This window comes from Ochotona princeps, chromosome 13 (assembly GCF_030435755.1).
Source record: "Ochotona princeps isolate mOchPri1 chromosome 13, mOchPri1.hap1, whole genome shotgun sequence".
Classification (NCBI taxonomy): domain Eukaryota; kingdom Metazoa; phylum Chordata; class Mammalia; order Lagomorpha; family Ochotonidae; genus Ochotona; species Ochotona princeps.
In genome coordinates, this window is record NC_080844.1 from 3,116,697 (window position 1) to 3,139,133 (window position 22,437).

The 22,437-nt window shown below is 35.7% G+C and overlaps 1 protein-coding gene across 1 annotated transcript; it reads left to right on the plus strand.

Annotated features, from left to right (window-relative positions):
- The first annotated feature begins 19,335 nt into the window (after positions 1–19,335).
- LOC101528033 (vomeronasal type-1 receptor 90-like) lies at positions 19,336–20,256 on the plus strand. Its single transcript, XM_036495706.2, has one exon. It carries the CDS (start codon positions 19,336–19,338, stop codon positions 20,254–20,256), a length of 921 nt encoding a protein of 306 aa, XP_036351599.2.
- The last annotated feature ends 2,181 nt before the right edge of the window (positions 20,257–22,437 follow it).

Consider the following 22,437-nt stretch of genomic DNA (forward strand, 5'->3'; position numbering starts at 1 on the left):
ACTTTGTTGATTATGTCCCTTGCTGTACAGAAGCTTCTTAGTTTGATGAGGTCCCATTTGTTTATTCTGGTCTTGATTTCTATTGCTTTTGGTGTCCTTCTTAGGAAGTAGGGACCTACCCCTAGATCTTGCAGAGTATTTCCAACATTTTCTTCCAAAAGTTTAAAGGTTTCTGGATGTAGGTTTAGATCTGTTAACCATTTAGATTTGATCTTAGTGTATGGTGAGAGATGTGGATCTATCTTTTTGTTTCTTTATTTTCATGTATAGTATTTTTCAAGAGCAGGTGGGTTCTGGGATGGTTTTTGACAGTTCTCCACTTATGGTATCAATTTTAGATCACTGAAATTGGAAATTTTATCAATTATATTTACACATGAGTGAATAGCTTTGCGAAAGTATACTTGTAGTTTTCTATCAGTTTGAGTTGGAATTTGCACTTAGTATCCCACAGTCTGACACATTTCAATTGAAATTACTTAATAATCTTTGATCTAGTAACATACAAGTGCCCAGAAGTGAATCAACATGCTTTGGTGATAGTGCATTCATGCCCTATAAAGAAGGTGAAGTTTGGTAATGTGGACCCAAGGCTCCTCATCACGGAACATGGAGCACAGGTGACATTTTTCACTTTTGTCTAAATTCAACATTTAACAGGTTGCTAGGGTATCACCTCATTGGAGTGATACATGGGTAAGCATGTGATTAGTCCTTACTAACAGTTTTTTCTTTGTTTTTGTCTGATGTCTACTTGATCCTCATGATTTTAACAATGCATTTTTAGGGAACATTTTTAAATTTTCTCAAGTTTTGTGCTTATGATTGTTGCCTTGTGCTGCTGTTATTTTTCTCTCCTACCTCTTAGTGATAATTTTGTTTCTTTTTTAACTGAATCTTACTGGGAACTCACCTTGTGATATTGTGCATATGTTTATTACTAACTCTGTGTTTTAGGTTTATCTGCATTAAATTCCACTTCTAAGAAGAGGTGACACATTGTAGTAATTTAATGCTATTGGAGGTTTATCCTGTTTGTTCTAGAATTTGTTGCTTTCGTTTTAAAATATTTTTTGAGTGGAGTGAATCATGTTAGAAAAGATGTTTATGTGCTTGATTTTACCAGCTAACTCAATTCCATGAAAACACTGTCAACTTGTCACACCTATTTTTTCATGAGAATTTCTGGTTAAATTTTGGTGTTGTGAACGATGTCATATGTCTTCAAATGCCTCTCAAGAAATATGATAAAACTTATGACAATGATAATACTTGTGATTAGCATAGTAATAAAGTAACAGTATTATTTAACCATAGATATTTCTTATTCTTAAATCTATACAGAAGACAGAAATCAGTGTACATTCATTCATTCATAAAATAATGCTTAATTTAACATTCATACTATAGCACTACTCAAATAACTGCTATTGAGTTCAGCATAAGAAAAATGTTTTATAGAATAATTTTCTGGAAGAAACCATTGTCATTAAGTTGCCTCTTTGGTTAGAAATTTTACTTCAGAGATTGTACATCAGAGGGTGATTCTCTCTCCCTCTGTATCCTTTTTAGTTTTTGCATAATTCATTTTAAAAACACACTGCCTGTTCTAATTAGTCCTCAAGTTTTGCAGATGGTTTCTCACCGTCTTGATACTCTGTTTTACGCACCTGTCAAATCCAACACCTTTTAGGATGTGATTCAGAGATACTTGGCAATAGCCAGATTTTCTGATGTCACCTTTTTCAAGGTCATTAGCGTTTATTGCAGTGATCCTTCCACGATGGGTGCAACATTATTCACATCAAAATACAGAATACAAGATTGACTTTGAAATTCAAATAATGGTATTTTCAGACTCACATATGTAATATAGAAAATTATCATTTGTAAGATCATGGGAACTTTGACAGCTTTCAGGGAAAAATTACCTATATATTTCACTGTGGCTGTCAATGTTCATTCACAATAACCAGGACTTTTATCCCTCAATTTGGATGTTATCAAGAGCCTCTTGGAAAAGGAGGACATTTGATCATATTTAGGATTAAATCTGTTTCTTGGCATGGCAGGCATTTACAGAATGAGGAACATGAGTTAGGGAGAATCCGCCAAATATGACTGTGGTGGAAGAAAGAAATATTAAAATTCTTTCCTGATCTCCCTTTTGAAATTAGTTTTACTCAATGGCTCATGATGTATGAAATATACCAATGCATTTTCATATGTATTTAACTGAAATAATTGCACAGATATTATTCTATGCTTACATTATTAAGATTATTTGTGATCTTTCCAATGTGGAAGTTATCAATCATGTTGTCAACTTGATCTGAGTGCTTCTCCTGGCTCTGTGTTGTGCTAAGTGTGCACATACAAGTATATGGAGCAACCAGTTAACAGTTCTGATTCACAAGTATTTTTCCTCTCCCAGATTAATGCTTTGAAGCATGTTCAACAGCCGTTGAATCAACTAAGCAGTGAGTCCTCTGTTAACTCATTGCAAGTGATATAGTTTGGGAAGGATTTTATATTTCTGTTATTTCTGTATTTGAGTCATTTTGTTTCATGTATGTGTGCATATATGTATAGAGGGTAATTGAAAAGGTACAGAAAATGAAATTAAAAATCAGATTGTTTTGTTTGAGAAGGACACAAATATAGAGGTCTTCAAAAGATTAAAAATGATATAAAATAACAACTTGTTATAAAGTAGTGAATTTTTATTAGAAAGAATTTCTACTAAAATGCAGAGGTTATAAAATAAGTGGATAAAATAGAAATCATGTTTTATGATCATTTTCCTGACAAAATGAAGTTCATGGGTCACACAAGGTTTGTCCTTTGTATTACAGATAGCTAACACATTTTCAAGTTTGCTGAGATGAGCAAAGCCTCCACTTATGTTATCATTAAGAAATGTGTATACTTTCCAAGCTGGCATTGGCATCTTAGCCAATACCTTTCTCCTCATCTTCCACATCTTCACAATCCACCAGGGTTCATAGCCCAAGGCCCACTGATATAACCACCTGTCAACTGGCTTTTGTGCACCTAATGATGCTAGTTATTGCTCTGGATATTTTATCTGCAGACATGTTCAAATGGCCAACTCTTCCCAATGAACTGAAATGCAAGCTTTTGTTCTACGTGAGTAGGGTGATGAGGGGACTCTCAATTTCCATCACCTGTCTCCTGAGCATCATTCAGGTCATCACCATAAGTCCCAGCTCTTTCTATTTGTCAATGTTTAAACACAAACTAACAAATTATATTGTCATTGCTTCTTTCTGTATTTGGTCCCTCAGCCTGTCTTCCAGTAGCAATATGATCATCTACACTGTAGCTCATTCTAACAGCAGTAATCTACTCAATGTCAGTAAGTACTGCTCATTTTCCTCAATGAACTCTGTCATCAGGAAAATATTTTTTATGCTTGAATTATCCCAGAGTGTCTTCTTTGTAGGAATCATGCTGCTCTCCAGTACATACATGGTGATTTTCTTATGTAGCCATCAGAGGAAGTCTGAGTACCTTCATAACATGAGCATTTCACCAAGAATATCCCCAGCAAAACGGGCCACCTGCACTGTCCTAGTGCTGGTGAGTTTATTTGTGATTATGTACTGTGTCGATATCACCATCTCAGCCTTTTCATCCGTACTGTGGAAATATGAGCAAGGCATCGTGGATATTCAGAGGTTTATGGGAAACATCTATGCCACTGTCAGTCCTTTGGTACATATTAGTTCTGATAATAGGATACTTGGTCTTTTTAAAAAACGTGATTGATTTAACAATAATTGTAATGCTGATGAAGCAAGTCTGAAAAAATAAAATATGTTGTTGTTGAAATAAACATAAATCCAGAATTTTTAGTGTAATATCAATGTGCAGAATATTATTTGTATTTTAACTTGTGTTTAGTTTATTTTCACCTTGACACTGCCAAATGTATGAACTTTTTGGTTTAATATTTTTCTTGTATTGACATTTCTGCCTCTTGTGCTTTCCTCATTTTGAGTAGAAAAACATTTTCTGAGCTTGCTCATATGAAGCTCCTTTTGACTCCTAGTCTTTACATCTTGTTACTTCACAAGTAATCTAAATTTACTTGCTGAATGCCCACTAACTAAATATCTGATTCTAGCTTTACAGTTTGTCTGTGACGGTAAACATTTGCTTTTGTTATTACTCTATATAAACTGCTGCAAGTTTGCTCTTGTTTTTGTAGATTAGGATCCTTTACTCAGCTTTTCTTGATCTTTGACATGACACCATATAAAAAGTATTTAAGTTTTTTTTTTTTAGCTTTCACTTATTGACTATATTTCTGAATGCATGTATTTGTGTCTTGTGGTCAATTTTGGAAAGGTTGTGTAATACTTTAATTTCTTTTATACAGTCCATATAAATGCTGGATTATTTAATTCATTCTCAATTGAGTTTGTCTATATGTAGGAGTGTAATTTCAAGCATATTTTAAATTTATATCGATTTTAATGTACTTAGCCTAACGGTGCTTAAAATTACACTTCAGTAGTCTTTCTTTAAACATGATTTTATTTATATAGAGTTGTTTTTCTTTACCTCACTTCAATTAGCACAGGTTATGTATTGAGTAATTTCACTATACTTAACAGTTATTTACTTGCATTTTTTCCAAACATGCATTTATAAGCGTAGTTTCATATTATTTAGTTTTAATTCCTCCATATTTATTTTATTGACTTACATATTGAAATATCACTGCGAAGGTTTTTGTGATGTAGATTTTATTTTGTCAGTTAATTTATTTCTTGTGTAAAAAACAATATATTGATTTTTGTAAGTCAGCCTGTGATGTTCACAGTTGATTATATTTAATTCTTTTTCCATCTCCAATCCAAATAGACTGTTATATACCCGTTGATTCTTACACAAATGGAAAAGTTGCTTCTTTGGTTCCTTCCACAGATGTTTTACCATTCTTTTTACAAATCGTTGAAATTTTTTTTCTCACATTTTTAAGCATTTTGTGAGTCTAATGAAATTTTTTTTAGAGAATTGGAAAATTGTATTTTATTTTCTTTAAATGCAATTATTATAGTTAAATTTAAATCCCCTTATCTTGCTCTTTATTTTCTGTGTGACCCATCTGTTCTTTTAATCTTTTTTCTTCCTTTCTCGTATTTTTCTACTAATTAGCAGTTTTAATATTACATTTTATTTTGAAAATTGAGTTAGCCATACCTATATGATTCTTTTTTAAGGGTTCCTCTAGAATTTATAACCTGCGTTTTTGTTATTGTATTATCGTTAAATAATTTATATAAATTTTACTTTTAAATACTCTTATAAATATGTAAAGATCTTTTGTTATATTTAAATTTCTCATTTCTTGTGATATTGTTGCCATGTTTTTATTTTCTACCAACATTATAAATGGCAGAACTCACTGATATTATTTCTTTTTTTTATTAATTTTATTCATTAATTACATTGTGTTAGCATAACCTTCTGCACCTGAAGTAGCTAGACAAGCTTTTTTATAAACTATTTAACAATTGGTTCATATCTTCTAACCACAGGCATTGATCACCTTGGAAGAGAGGAAATGAGGCTGTATTATTGCCAATCAATATCATTGTATCCTCCTTGCTGCTGACAAGAAAAATCTAATAGCCAACTTGTGTAACACCCTGGATTTTCTCCCCACCCTGAGCACTTCCTAGAGATCCATGGTGCAAAAAGTATAAACAATTTAATACTTGCACAAGAAGCATAGTTAAAAGAAATGAAAGCCACCACAGAATAAGACCAAGAAAATTTTCTGCAAATTCCTAAAACTTAGTGGAAAAATGTGAGAAACAAGAGCAAGGAAGATGATGTGACTCCCCCAAAGTGACATAATACTGTTTGTATATTAGAGTATGAAGAGGTTAATGGAATGCATCAAAAGGAATTTCAGAAAAGGATCCTAAGGTTACTACAAAATGTGCAGAAATGTAGCACTGAGCTAAAAAAATCCATACATTATGTAGATGAAAAATATTGCTGAGGTAGACATATATAAATGAAATCAAACTGAAATATATTGCAAATGAAGAATTCAACATGTTAACCAAAAATTACAGTGGCAACGCTTAACAGTGACCTTGATGACAAACTAGAAAGGCTGTGCAAATTACAAGACAAATTCTTGGGAACAACTCAGATCAAAAAATAGAGAAACTAGAAACAATCTTCTAGATTAATGGGACCTTATCAAGTGACCAAATATAAGCATCTTTGTGTTCCTGAAGATGTAGAAACGCGGAATGAATTAAAAGCGCAGTTAGTAAAATACTAGCAGAAAATAGTCCTAATGTGGAGGGACATGCAAGTACAGGAAACACAATGAATCATTAATTGGCATGGCCAGGTACTGTTTTAATCATGACATATTATAGACAAATATTCAGCAAAAGGAAACAAAAAATTCTAAAATGAGTGCGATAGAACTTCTAGATTGCATTTAGACAGTCCTCAGTTAGATTGGAAGCTGATTTGTCATCATAAAACCTACAGGCTGGCAGAGAATAGACAGACATAATCTGGGTCCTTAGAAAACTCTCAATCTGCAATACTGCATCCAACAAATCTCTTATCTGCGAATGAAGGTGAAATAAGGACCTGTAAACAAACAGAAATTGAAAGAACTTGCCACCGTGCATTGACCCTAACAAGCAATGACTAAGAATGCCCTATAGACAGAATTAGAGAATAATAGTCATGATGAACGAAGAGGAAGGCAGAAAATCTTCTGGTGAAAGCAAAAGTGAATCCAAAGTAAACAGTATAAATATGCAAAATGGTAGAAAGAACTCATTACATACCCATAATAATCTGGAAAGTCGATAAACTCAATTATTGAATCCAAAGAAACAAACTGGTAGGCCAGATTAAAAAAACAAAGAAACAAAAAACAATCCCATATGTATTTACAGCCCTCAAGGAACATACCTGGACAACAAGCTTCACGCAGAATTTAAGTGAACAGATGGAAAGATATTATACATCAAAGGGAAAGAAAAATGAGCAGGTGTAGCAATTTTAATATCAACCAAAATCAATATATTACAAAACATCTGATTAAAATATGAACGACATTATATAACAGTTAAGATGTCTATTCAACAGAAAAGCATTAGATTCTTCATCAAATCAAAGCAGTATGTGAAAACCCATATCCATCATAATACTGACTGCAGAAAATTAAAAGCATTTGCACCAAAATCTGGAATCAGCTAAGAAGGTCCAGTTTCACTACTGCAGTAAAATGTTACTAGAAGTCTTATACAAAGTGATTTGATAAGACAAATCAGAGCAGTATAAATTGGAAACTATCTCTGCTTGCACTTGACAATAATCTCTATATAGGGGAACCAACCTATTGAGACTACTGTACTCATAAGCAAGTTTGATAAAGTTACATTATAGAACATACACCAAATTCAGTAACCTTTATATACAATGAAAATACTGTGGTTGAGAAATATTTTGTTAGATTAGTCCTATTTAAAAACCCTAAAGAGAAACTCTAATACCTTGGAATAAACTTAATCAAGGATGTGCAAGTTATCTACAAGGAAAATGACAAAACCCTTAAGAAAAAATAAAAGCAAAACCATAAATAAGAGTTGGGAATATTCAATGGTTATAAATTAGTATACTTTATATGAAAGCAACTCCACCATCTAAAGTAGCTGCAATTCTTCTAAGATCAAAAAAAGATGATGGTAAAGGGCTGGCACAGTGGTGTATCAGGCTAATCCTCAACCTGCTAGTGCCAGCATCTCATTTGGATGCTGGCTTTTTCTCTGACCATTCCATTTCTGACCCATATTACTTCTTGAACTAGAAAAGTAACATAAGATGGCCCTGCTAGAAGAATCTCCAGGTTCCCAATTTTGATCAGGAAGTTATGGCCTTTGTCGTCATTAGGGGAATAAATTGGAAGGTTAAAGGCCCTGCTGTCTTTTGCCTGTGAAACATGTCTTTTAATTAAAAATAAATCTTCATAAAATGATGTTGAAATTCATGTGGAAATACTTGAGACCCTAAGTGGTTAAAGCAACCTTAAACAACAAAAGCAGAGCTGAAAGCATCACATTGTCAGGCTTCAAGACATACTCTAGGCAGTTGTGATTAAAACAGCCTGACACTGGCTCAAAATGTCCATGTAGATTAAATGAACTGAACACAAACCTGAGAGAGGAATCCACACACCTGAACACAATGAAACCTTGGCAAGAGAACTGAAATTACCTCAGGGCGAAGGAACAGTCTAAAGAAATGGTGCTGAGAAACTTGCATTTATGTGTGCAGAAGTAAGAAACAAAACCCTTACTTTGAAACTCTTACAAAATAACTCAGAATGGATTAAGAATATAAACCAATGACTAGATACAATCAAATTAGCAGAGAAGAAAATCTGCAAGATATAGTCCAAGACAAAACTTCTTGCAAAACACCCAAGAACAGGCAATTAAAACAAAAATAAGCAATTGGTATTACACCAAGCTAGGAAGCTTCTGCGCTGCAATTGAAATTGTCAATAAAGTGAATCAATAACCAAAAGAATGGAAAAAGCTAACAAATTATGCAACTCATGGAGGATTAGTATCCAGAATCTATAAAGAGCTCAAGAATACAACAACAAAGCAAAGAATCCAGTTGAGAAAGAAGTAAAGGATCAGAGTGGGCAAGTTTTAAGTGATGAAATGAAAATGGACAATGAAGGCAGAAAGAGCAGATTGTTAATTTTGGGCTATATTTTTATATCATGAGTAGGTGATCTGGTCTTTGAATATTTTTAGTATAGAATCTTATGATTAGAGTCAAATTTAGCCTGTGAAAATAGATCCAGGAGTCAGAATGGGAAATTAGGGAAACAGTAGGCACTTCCCTTCTGGGTTGCCACTTCAACTGGTGATCATGAGAACCAGGACTGGGGCAGGTTTGGCTAGACAGAGAGTGACACCCACTTTCATGTGTGTGGGTTGCATAGTGGGGCTAGTTGGGTTAAACTAGGCTTCAATGCCCATCAACATGCATGAGAGCTGAATGAGATGTGGGACAGACTGGACCAGACTTCTGTACAAATTGGCATCCATGAGAACCAGTGCAGAGGTGTGCCTGATGGGGGTTATTGGGTGTTGCCCCAAGTAGGCTGCAGCTCCCACTGGTTTATGTGGACAAGCGTGTGGTGGGTAGGAGCTGACTGGGGTGCAACATCCATTGGTTTGTGCAGAGGACAGGCTGGAGATAGAACTGACCCAGTAATTGCAACAACCAGTGTGGACGTAAGCTGATTGGGGAGACAGGCTGTGCTGGACCCTGTATTGGAAAACACACATAAGAATTAAGTCTGGATCACCTCAGAAGAGGTTTGTCTGAGGATACCCCAACTGAACTGCTGGACTCAGAACTCCAGGCCTGAAGAAAATTGTAGGGTCCATGGTCCTGTCATGGAGTGCTTCTGTCAGAGCTGGGCCTCCTCAGTGTCCTACACAAAGCTGTGGACAGCATAGCCAGCTGCAGGTGGAGGATGCAATGGCACATTAAAACCTGCAGAGGACACCTGGCACCATAACCGATAGTGAGGACTTTGGGATGGTTGGGAAGCTGGGTATGGCTTCTCCCTTTATCTTTCCCCTTCCCCCAGATACAGGAAGGCAAAAAGAGAATGTGGAAACAATGGTCTTATCCAAATTCCTCTAGCCATTGACCCTTTGCACACTGACCAAATTTGTCAAGATCATCAAAAATAACAAAAAAAGTTAAAGAACAAAACAAAAAATATGTGCATAAAAAACCAAAATTATGTGCATATATTTAAGATAGATAAGTGAGAGAGAGGCCTATTCTGGGTAATCAAGGAAGTGATGAGGATGTAGTTGCTTTGTTGTTTATATGGAATATGTAAAATCTGTTCTTTGTATTAACTAATGTTGTAATTAATATCATTTTTATTTCATGATTATACTCCAATAAAACTGTGGTATTCCTATTTTTCAGTTGAGGAATACTAGGCAAATTAAGCCTGTGCAAATAAGGTGGATTAAAATTACGCCTTATGAAAAAATGATGAAGGGAAGATTGGAAGTGGGTCTGGAGGTTTAGCAGGTGTTGAGGGAAAGGTGGTTGTCTTCTTGGGATTATACCTGTGGAATACATAAAATTGTTTTCTCTCACAGGGATTTTAAAATATGCCTCTCAATGTTTGTGGAAGGAGGAGAAAACAGAAGAACTCACAAGGAGTGCATCCCATAGAACAGATACTGCTTTGGTCACAGAGTAAGATTCAAATTTATCCATGTCTGATTTCAGTGAAGATGGAAATAGACTTTGTCGAAAGTAAAGGCTAATTGAGGTTTGAGATCTAGTTTTGTAAGATCAGGGTCTGAAAAGAGACACGTTAAACAAGGCATGGAAGCCTTAGACATTAGCCAGGGGTGCCAGTGATGACTGTCTAGTGTTTGCGGATTAGAGTGAAGGCAAAGAGTGATGGCTTTGCAATAATATGGAAATCCATCTTCAGAAAAGAGACTAATGGAGCTGATCACTAACATGGCATTAGCTCTCACATGTCTGTCACACTGTTAGTTTAGAGTTTTGAAGTTAAGTAGCAGAGGTCAATAACTCACATGATCTGATAAGTATGATGTAGCATTGGCATAAGAGTGGACTAAAGTCATGATTACTATAAAACATTTTTTCTATGTGACTATTTGGAGTCATTTCATAGCCAAACAACATTATGTATCTCCCACAGACAAACAATATAAATGATTGAAGACACAAAAATTGGTGAATTGATTTAATATTCTTTCAACATGTTACACACACAGAACCGGTAACTGGTATTAAACTAAGCCCACTTTGATGCAACGACTCTTTGAAGATAATGCGCCTGAAAGCCCAGTGTACTCCCATTACAGTGCTAAGAAAGCCTGTTGTTTACTGAAGTCAGAATTATCAAGACAACCTCCCTACTGTTTTCACCATGTGTCTTGATGATGTTCTCACTGGACTTGTGATGGAGCAGAGCATCAGCTTTCCATGGTGAAACACAGGAGATAACAGAAGGACTGTACCATCCTAAACTAACACTCTTAAAATAAATACTGTTTCTCTAAGAATATATTTGTAATGTCTGTCTCATTTCCCAGATAAGTGTCATCCAACAGAACTTGCTGCTGTCCTCAACATTATTCTGCTTGTTTTCCAGTGTGTTTGTCACCAGCTACCCATAACTATTGAATACTTGCACTGTGAATGTGAGTGAAGAACTCATACCTGTTATTGCCTGTTAAATAATTAATGCTGGGGGCCCGGCGGCGTGGCCTAGTGACTAAAGTCCTCGCCTTCAACACCCCGGGATCCCTTATGGGCGCCGGTTCTAATCCCGGCTGCTCCACTTCCCATACAGCTCCCTGCTTGTGGCCTGGGAAAGCAGTCGAGGATGGCCCATTGCATTGTGACCCTGCACCCACATGGGAGACCTGGAAGAGGTTCCTGGTTCCCGGCACCGGATTGACGCGCACTGGCGGCTCACTTGGGGAGTGATTCATCGGACGGAAGATCTGCCTCTCTGTCTCTCCTCCTATTTGTATATCTGACTTTGTAATAAAAATAAATCTTTAAAAAAATAATTAATGCTGAAATTTAATCTGTTACATATTAATGTCTAGTGTAAGAATGAAACACTGGATTTAAATGTCTTGGAAGACACAATACACAATCTTCATTGGCATGACCTAAAGAATTTGACTAACACTTCATCTTATTAAAAAGAAAACGGTTCTAAAAAGAAAATGGTTTTATTTTTCATTTTTTATTTAGGCACTGAATATTAGCCCTCTCTGTTGGGTATTGTGAAATGATTTTCTCACACTGTTGGCTGTCTCTTTATTTGTTGATTATTTTGTTTTCTTTCTGTCTCAAGCTGTTTTAGTCATGCCTGCCTTTGCTTTTGATGATTTTTCTGACAAGTTTTGCCTATGCCTATAGTTTGTAGATTATTTAATACATTCTTCTACTAGTTCAATGATTTCTGGGTGTAAGTTTAGATCCTTTATCTAATTAGATTTAATCTTTGTGTGTGTTGAAAGGTGAGGGTCTTCTTGCTTACTTCTGCAAGTTGCTCTCCAATTGTCCCAATAACATTTGTTGAAGATACAATCTTTTTGTCCTTGGGTTATTTTCTGTTCTCTCTTTGAGGATTAGGTAAATAGAGGTTCCATTAACCCTAATGAAAATGACACACATACACAAAACTACCAACAACACCCATTGGTGAGGATGTGGTGGAAAATGTACACTATTTCATTGTTAGTGGAAATGTAGACTGGTGCAACTACTTTGGAAGTCAGTATGGAGAATATTCAGGCAACTGAAAATTCACCTGACATATCACCCAGCAATCTTCCTGGGATCATATCCAGAAGTTGCATGCAAAATTAATTTGAATAGATAGAAAAAGACATTGCATATTAAGAGAAAGTAAAAAAAATTTGAGAAGTCATCCTAATATAAAACATTAAAGATTTTAATATAAATACTATTACATAGGCAAAGAAGAGAGGGATGTAAGTGATAAATCCAATTTGAAAATGTGACTACAGTAAATATATATGCTCCCATTGCTAAGGGACTTAGTTATTTAAAACAATTGTAAACATACATAAAGGCAGGATAAACTAAAATACAGCAACAATAGGTGACTTAACACCACATTTCACCAACTGGCAGACCAAACTGAGAAAGGATCAATAAACAGGATAGGTGATTACACCAGTGATATCTAATGGACATTTCATCACACAGTTAAATCATTAAAGAAGACAGTATGGAAAATTCTTCCTTTCCACTTTTGTGGATTAACTCAAAGGAAATGAATTTAGAATATCAAAGAGTTATCTTTGCTTCTTTGGTTGTGGCAACTGAAAAGACAATAGCTAAAAAATAAAATCCACCAAGATATGCTTCAATTGCTGATTATATAAAGAACTTGTGATATGTATGCTTCATGGAATACTACTCACCCATTGAAACAAGGAATTTGTGTCTTTTGCAACAAAATGGAAACAATAGGAGATCTTTTGTTTAGTGAAATAAACCAGTCTCTCCAAAAGACAAATGTCTTGTTTTCCCTGATTTGCAAGACTAATAGAGTACACAAAAGCTGTCATATGTATGAGTAAAGTAGACAATTTGGAACTTTACTTTTCTACAGATTTGTCTACAATCTTGAGGACCAATAGCTTTTCTACTTATTACTTGTTGAATGTTTTCTTTAATGGAGTGTTATCATTACCAAGAAATTAAACACAAATTTTTCTAAACCTGAGAGAAAAAAAAGCAAAGCTAGAGTGATGATGTGGGAGAGGAAGGAAATATGATACCATGGGAAGTATCATACTTTAAAATTTTTTTGTATGGAATGGAAGAGGTATGATCACCATATGTAAAGAAAATGGAAAAAAGGTCCAGGGGCTCAATGTCACTTTGCTAAAACATTAACAGCAGGTAAATGAGTTGAACCATGCAGTCCATTTGAAACAGTAAGAAATTGATGTAATTTCACTCCTGTGCTCCTGAGAACTATGTCATAGTATCACTTTTCCAGTAATGGGGAAAGTATGCAATTGTTCTCTCATTCCTTTTCTAGATTATGACTTTCACTATGAAAATTGGTGGATGACAAATTTTGTGGCAAAATCTGAAATTTAACATCACTAGAAGAGCAAAGACTCAAGAAAAGCTCACTTGATAGAGATAATAGCATGTGGTAGGGAGAATAATTTCATGCATTCTATAGGTATCAATCAAGTAAAGTTTTATTTTATTCCAGGTTACTCAGCCAAACTCTACCACATTTTTATGTGGAATATGACGTACTGATAATGTTCTGACTTTTAAATCATATATTGTGTGAAGCTTCTAGTCTCTTGCCTTTCCATGTAATTTTTTTTCTATTTTCTTTTAATTTCATGGTACAATTGCATAGGCTCTGGGATTTCTCCTACACACTCTCCAAATACCCACCTCTAACAGATTCCCATCATATTATTATATGCTTATGAAATGCCCTACAAATAAAATTTAATCTTTATGTTCTCTTGACAGAGAAAAGAAATAGCACCCACCAATACCAAAGGTAAGTGTAAAATAAGAGCCGAACACTAAATCAAAGAAGACTCATTGTTTAAATGACAGGACCAAGTTACCCTCTATCCATATGAACTTTGAATGAAAATTCATCAATCAAATGTCATACATGAGTAGACCGGATTAAAAAAAAAAATTATCTGCTACCTACAGGAGACACATCTCACCAAAAGTAGCCAAAACTGTATCCCATGGATTTTTTATTCTTTTTATCTTCTGTTCTTCAAAACAGTTTTTGTCTGAAAGTCTTCAGACTCAGAGGCCATACAGTACCGTCATTTTCTTCTAGAACATTCTTGATTTTCTTTTTTCATTTCTTCAGTGACACATGAGTCATGTAGTAACATGGTATGTAACTTCTTGTCATTGTTAATTTTTTTCTTCCTGTTGATTATTATTTGTGGCCTTTCATCTAAGGGGATGTATGGTAACTGTGTAATGGACACCACAATATTAAGATGTGAGCATACATGCAGTATGCATCTCTACCTCCAAATCAAAGATGGGCTCTCAATGAATCTGTTAAATATATCTTGACAATAGGATGCTTGGCTCTGTCATTGTTCATGTCTGCAGTGAAGGATGTATAACTACTTATGAAGAACTATTCTATTGTAATATCAAGATGAATCAATTCACGGCAGCGGCTTTTGGAAAGGGGTAAGTGAAATCCCATGTACTATGGAACTATATCATAAATTCTTAATCATAAAAAACAGAAAAACAATTTTAGGATATAAACTTCAATATACAAAAATCAGAAGTATTTAATATACCAAATGTAAAAAAATAACTTCCTTAGAGAGAAATTTCTCTTTTTAAAATTTATTTTGGGCTTTTTACATAGATGACCAGGATGAGAAGGTTTGAGAATTAGAGGAAAGTGGGCAAGCACATTTTCTTTATGTATCTGAGGGAGTGGTTGATACAAAGGGAGAAACCATGTTGGGCCTCCCAACTGTCTCTGTTCCTGTTGTTAGTGAATAGCCACTCAATATCCTCATAGCAGAGCATTTTCAGAGTGTTTTGGTTAAACTGCATTGACAGTTCAGAGAGTTCAGAGATGCTGTTGCTATCATTGCTCCAACGATGAGGGCATTCTTTCAAGCTTAACTGGCTGACATAGGCCAACTCTGTGTCTCCATTTGCTCAGATATATGCTGTCATATATCGCTTGGGTAGTTAACCCATTTGTTCTGCCCTCCTTTCTCCTCAAACCAATTGGTTCTGTGGCCCAGCCCAGCCCTGTCCACCACATCCTCTCCCAGGGGGAGCTGCAACATAGAGCAATCCCCCCAACTGGACTTCCCCAGCTCTGGTTCCTATGTCTGCCAGATTGTACAGTGAACTGTTCTGATCTGCCCCACAACCCATTCAGATCACATATGCATCATTAGACATAGAATCTTAATCTAACTTAATTTACTCCTTTCCCCAGCCCACACTCATTCCAGCAGGTACTACCACATGTCTAGCCAGTCTTGTTCACAGCTCTGGTTCCACGCTCAATAGTTGGAGCTGCAGCCCAATCAGGGAGGTATTTGATGATGATATTTCCAATGAGGTCACATGCTTTTATTTACTTTCTAGTAATACAAATAACTTTTCTATGAGATTTCTTATTTCAATATATCTGTTTAAATTCTTCATTATGATCTATTTATGTACAGTATTCGCATTTCCTGCTATTACAGGTTTCTTTTGGTAAATATCATTTAAACCTTAAGAAAAAATTCTTGGGCCCGGCGGCATGGCCTAGCGGCTAAAGTCCTCACCTTGAACACACCGAGATCCCATATGGGTGCCGATTCTAATCCTGGCAGCTCCACTTCCCATCCAGCTCCCTGCTTGTGGCCTGGGAAAGCAGTCGAGGATGGCCCAAAGCTTTGGGACCCCGCACCCGCATGGGAGACCCTGGAGAGGTTCCTGGTTCCTGGCATCGGATCGGCGTGGACCGGCCGTTGCGGCTCACTTGGGGAGTGAAACATTGGATGGAAGATCTTCCTCTCTGTCTCTCCTCCTCTCTGTATATCCGGCTTTCCAACAATAATAAATCTTTAAAAAAAAAAAAAAGAAAAAAAAAGCTTTCTTTAAAAAAAAAAAAAAAAAAACAGTAAATTCTTAAAGTACCTGTTCCATATCCTATTGGCAGAAGTCCTCACCTGGCAACCCCAGAATCTCATTTGGGCAGTGGTTTGCATCCCAGTGATACTGCTTCCATTCAGCTCCCTGCTGTGGCCTGTGAACGCAGTCAGGAATAGCTCAAAGTCTTGGGACTCTGCACACATTTGGGAGAAAAAGCTTCAGGCTCCTGGATTCATTATTGGTTCAATTCTAGCCATCCAAGCCACTTGGCAGTGAATCAGCAATGGAAGATCATTCTCTGTCTCCCATCTGTGTATATCTGACATTCCAATATAAATACATCAAGTAATTTATAAAAAGAAAAAAAAATCTTATTATACAATCTTTAAGAAACTGGGCCAGACTAACATGTAAATAGGAACCTTACATGCATTGAATGGAATTCAATCAGTAACTTAAAAAATAGAGTGTGAGAGATTTGAGTTTAGCACCTTAAAGTTTAAAGCACAGTTCAGTGTGACATATTGGTCTCCAGTTGCTTCTAAATTTTACCTCATTTTGTGGCATTTTTATAATCAGTAATAATGACTTCTGCTCAGGAGCAGGTGACAGAAAATCTGCTGAAGCATACTGGATTTTTTTTACTTCTTCTGATATTCCTGGTAGTCATTCTTTTCTAATATTACCAAGAATGCCATTAATACAGTTGTTGGAGGACTGCTGGGATCAGAATGGGCATTCATGTGGGATCCTGCATTACCTTGGAGAGGGGAAATGCAGCCAGCATTCTGCTACCAATCCGGATGCCCTGGGTCAGGGATGTTTCTTGTTGGATCAAATATCCTTCCCGAGGAGCAGTGGGGGAGGCGAACTTTTCCTGATTTACAGGTGATTATTGTGTCCCTGAGATCCGCAGATGAGAATCAATTTGAATGCCACTATTGGTCTCTGGGACAGTGGCGCTCTCCTGAGATATCAGCTGTGGATTGTACTTGTCATGAAGTCAAGCTTACTGTTTTTCTTTTGTGTGTTAACAAGGACTGAGAGCAGACAACCTGCCCAGGCAGGCCTGCTTTGGAGAAATGAGTCCACAGGTGAGACGAGTGGAACACAGATGCTCTCCTCTGCCACAAACCAGGAAAGACATTTATCCATTCAACATTTTCCCTTGAGTGAATACCATTCTAAAGATGACAGGCCAGAATTATCCTGCTTCTACAAGTGAAATGAGAATAATCAGCCAACCCAGAGATGAGCTGCTACGATCCCCTCATTATAAACACATCTAGAGATTTAGTTCACAATGGATTCAGATCAGAGGCTTAGCTGGTGAGTGTCTTTCTTTGTGTCTTATGGGGTGAAGCAGTTTATTTTTCTGTGTAAAGTTAAGAAAATTTTCTGTTCATGATATCAATCTTAGATTAATGAATTCAGCAATTTTATGAATTACATTGAGTGGATGGGCTTCCAAGATTGAAGTTGTATTTATTACTGCTTTAAATTGCAATTGAATATAGTAACACTTACTGCAGTATGTTTTCAATTTAACTTCTCCATTGATTGCAATTTGCTCTAATTAGATATAACTCACCTGCACTGACTCAGCATGCTTTGGTGATATTGAATAACAAGGATGAAGTTCAGTTAAATTCAACCCAATGCTCTTGTTCAGGTAAATTGGAGCAGAAGACACATTTTTTTACATTTTTTATAAACTCACTACTTGACAGATTATTCTGGCTATAATCTCATTATTTTAGTGATTTGTAGGTTGTCATTAGTGAAACTTTAAAAGTGCACTTTCATTTTTTTCTTGAATCTACGTGATTCAGTTGATATTAACAAGTAACTTCTATAGAGCATTATTTTGTTTGAAAACAAAGAGTAATGATTTCCTACTAACTTATCTTGCTGAATATTTTGCTACTTCTGTTTTTCTCAATGATTCTGGGAACTCAATTTTAATGATTGTGCATATTTTCATCATTATCTTTACAGTTTTTCATTTTTCAACAGTAAACAACACTTCCAAAGAACAGGTAACACATTGTAGTTATTCAATGCTGTTGGATCCTAATTCTGTTTATTCTTCTAAAATTTGTCCATTTTATTAAGAAAAATGTTTGAGTGCACTTACAATAGTGGAAAAGATGTTTATTGCTTGATTCTGCCATCTCACTCAATTTTGTCAATAAACACTAATAACCAATTCACACATATTTGCACATCAAAAGTTCTTGTTACATTTCAATAATGTAAATGTTGTCATATGTCTGCAAATGCTTCTCTCTATAAATATGAAAAATTGATGAGAACATCAGGCAAATATTGGTGTGGGGGATGAAGAAAACACTGATATTATCTGGTCACTATTTGTCATTAATGTGTTTTACTGAATGGCTCATAATGTGTGAATATTGTTACACAGTTACATATCTAACTATAATTTGTATTACATCATTTCACCTTAAACATATTACTAAATGTATTGATTATGATCATTGAGATGCAGAAACAGCCAATCATTTATTCAGTTTGAAGGTGCTACACAACTGTTTCTGCTTTACTAAAGTAAGCTTTGGAGAATATTCAGCATCCATTTAATCAACAAAGCATTGATTCCTATGTTAACTCAAGGCATGTCATGTGGTTGTGGAAGGGTTTTGTACTTCCGCACGTTTTTTCTGAATGTGATTTTGCTTTAATTATTTATAAATATATACACACATATATGTAGGTATTTAGAGAAATTATTTCAAAATGAGAAATCAAATTAAAATCATATTGCTTTGTTGCAGAATTTAAAGATTATAAAAGTTTCAAAAATGGTGTATACTAACAAATTTTCACATTATTGAATTAGAAGTGCAAAAGTTTTACTATAAATAATTTTACTAAACATTCAGAGTTAATTAAAGTAGTAGGTACAATAGAAAGGATAGTTTTTGCATGATTTCATATAAACAAAGATTTATGGTGACATGCGTTCTCTGTTTTATTTCATAGGCATCTGAAATATTTTCAAATATGCTGATATGAACAAAATATTCAGTAATGTCATCACTGAAAAATGTGTATTTTTTCCAAGCTGGCATTGGTATCTTAGCCAATACCTTCCTCCTTGTCTTCCACATCTTCACAATCCATCAAATTCGTAGGCCTAGAACAACAGACATGATCACTTGTCAGCTGGCTTTTGTCCATATAGTGATGTTACTTACCACTCAAGATATTTTATCAGCAGATATGTTCAAATCCCTGGGATTTCCAAATGAATTGAATTGTAAACTTATGTTCTATGTGAGTAGAGTGTCTAGGGGTCTCTCCATCTCCACCACCTGTCTCCTGAGCATTGTTCAGGTCATCACCATCAGTCCCAGCTCCTTCTACTTGTCAACATTTAAACAGAAACTCACAAAATATGCTGCCATTGCTTTCTTCTGTATTTGTTGCTTCACCCTGTGTTCCAATAGCAGCATGATCATCTACACTGTGGCTCATTCCAACAGGACCAATCTACTCAATGTCAGTAAGTACTGCTCACTCACCACCATAAATTCCATTGTCAGGGCACTATACCTCATTCTTGCCTTGACCCAGAATATCTTCTTTGTAGGAATCATGCTGCTTTCCAGCATATACATGGTGATTTTCTTATGTAGCCATCAGAGGAAATCTGAGTACCTTCACAGCATGAGCATTTCCCCAAGAACCTCCCCAGCAAAAAGGGCCACCTGTACTGTCCTAGTGCTGGTGAGTTTCTTTGTGATTATGTACTGTGTGGATAGTATTATCTCATTCTTCTCAGCTGTATTGTGGAAATATGAACCTGTGGTCCTGGGTGTGCAGACACTGGTGGGAAACATGTATGCCACTGTCAGTCCTTTGTTGCTTATTAGCTCTGACAAGAGAATAGTTGTCATTCTGAAAAAAGTAATCAATATGTGCCAAACATTTCAAGAGTTGGTAAAGTAAGTCAGAAAGATAAAATGTATCATTTGTCACATATTCAAACATCCAGAATTTTTAATGTGATACAAATATGGTAAATTCTACTACTAGTATTTCTTTTTATTTCCACTTTGTCACTACCGAAATCTATATGACAGACTTCTTTCAAAGATTTCCATGTATTGAAATTTCTTCCTCTTCCACTTTCCTTTGTCAAGGAAAACATTTTCAGAGTGTTCTTATAAGAAGTTCTTTATAACACCTAAACCGTAATCCTACTTACTTCCAAAGAAATCTAAATTCACCTTTGCTTGTTGAATACTTAGTAATCATGTGCTTAATTCCAGCTTTAACTGTTCTGTATCTATTATATGATATTTTTTATCTTGACTTCAACATTGTATAAGGTTTGGGAAGTGTTTTTGTTATGTATTCCTCACAAAATCTTCTTTCTCCTGGATGGAACACTTTATAGATATTTTTTAAGCATTTTTCCTAAATTTTCACCTTTTGGGCCTGGCCTGGCTAACGTCTTCACATTGCACACACCTGGGAGCACATAGGTTTGCTGCATTATTTCCTAGCAACCCACTTCCCATCCAGCTTCCAGCTTCTGGCCTGGAAAATGATTTGAGGAAGTCCCAAAGCCTTGATACCCTCAACCACATGGGAGACCTGGAAGAATCTCCTGAATCCTGGCTGCTGTTTTTAGATCAAAACAGCTCTGGCCATTGAGGCCTCCTGGGGAGAGAATCAGCAGACAGAAGATCTTCCTATGTTTCTCCTTTTCTCTCTGTGTGTCATTCCAGTATAAATTAGTAAATTTTTTTTATTTTAAATTCATTAATTACATTGTATTATGTGACACAGTTTCATAGGTACTGGGATTCTCCCCACCCCTCCCCAAACCCTCCCACCATGGTGGATTCCTCCATCTTGTTGCATAACCACAGTTCAAGTTCAGTTGAGATTCCCCCATTGCAAGCATATACCAAACATAGAGTCCAGCATCTTATTGTCCAGTCAAGTTCAATGGCTTCTTAGGTATACCCTCTCTGGTCTGAAGACAGAGCCAGCAGACTATCATCCCAATCAATTAAAAGCTCCAACATACCATCAGCAAAAATTTACATCATTATGGAATTAATTGACATAGTAATGAGTAACCAATATGTTAAAAGTAAATGCGAGTTCCCAGCCACCTTCTGTGACCACCTCATTGACATTTCAATTTTAGTTTATACACAATCTATAACATTCAAAACATAACATGTTATACATAAGATCATATCATCTTAAATTAAGGCAAACATGTGGTATTTAACCTTTTGGGATTGGCTCATTTCCCTTAGCATTATGGTTTCCAGTTTAGCCCATTTGGCCACAAAGAACTGCATTTTGTTTTTTTTAATAGCTGAGTAGTATTCCATGGAGTAGATGAACCATAGCTTTCTTATCCAATCCTCTGTTGATGGGCATTTTGGCTGCTTCCATGTTTTTGCAATTACTGATTGTGCTGCTATGAACATAGGAGTGCATGTTGGTTTCTCATAAAACAAGTGTTCTAACTTCCGTATTGACACTGTAGATTTTGGAAACTTGCACAAAATAAAACACTATACTAGATTATCCTAAAATCTGCCAAGATCAGCAAGATTATACTTCAACACAACAAATGGCTAAATACTAAAATGAAATAGACACGAGACAGCTGAATGGTACCTTATAGCCATTTTAAGGTATATAGCAGCCGGTCCTGTATATAAACTAAAATTGAAATGTCAATGAGCAAATCATAGGTTGTGGTTAAGAACTTGCTTTTTTTTTTTTTTTTTTAAACATACTGGTTACTCAAAACCATGTCAATTCCATAATGTTGTAAATTGCTATTGATGTTATATTGGGACTCTTAATTGACTGGGATGATATTCTACCAGCTCTAACTTCAGACAAGAAATGGACTCCCCAAGAAACTGTTCAACCCATCTGGACAATAAGTAGCTGGACTCTATGCTTGGTATACATACGTTTGCAAGGAAAGAATCTTGATTGAATTTGAACTGTAATACTGCATCAAGGTGGAGGAATCCACCAGGGGTGAGGGGTGTGGGGAGGGGAGGGGGGATTCCCAGAGCCTATGAAACTGTCACATATTGCAAAATAATTAATAAAAAAAAAGAAAAAGAAAAAGAAAATACTATAATA

Bases quoted from the DNA above. Each gene is read 5' to 3' on its own strand.
- LOC101528033 (XM_036495706.2), top strand. From the start codon at position 19,336: ATGTCATCACTGAAAAATGTGTATTTTTTCCAAGCTGGCATTGGTATC.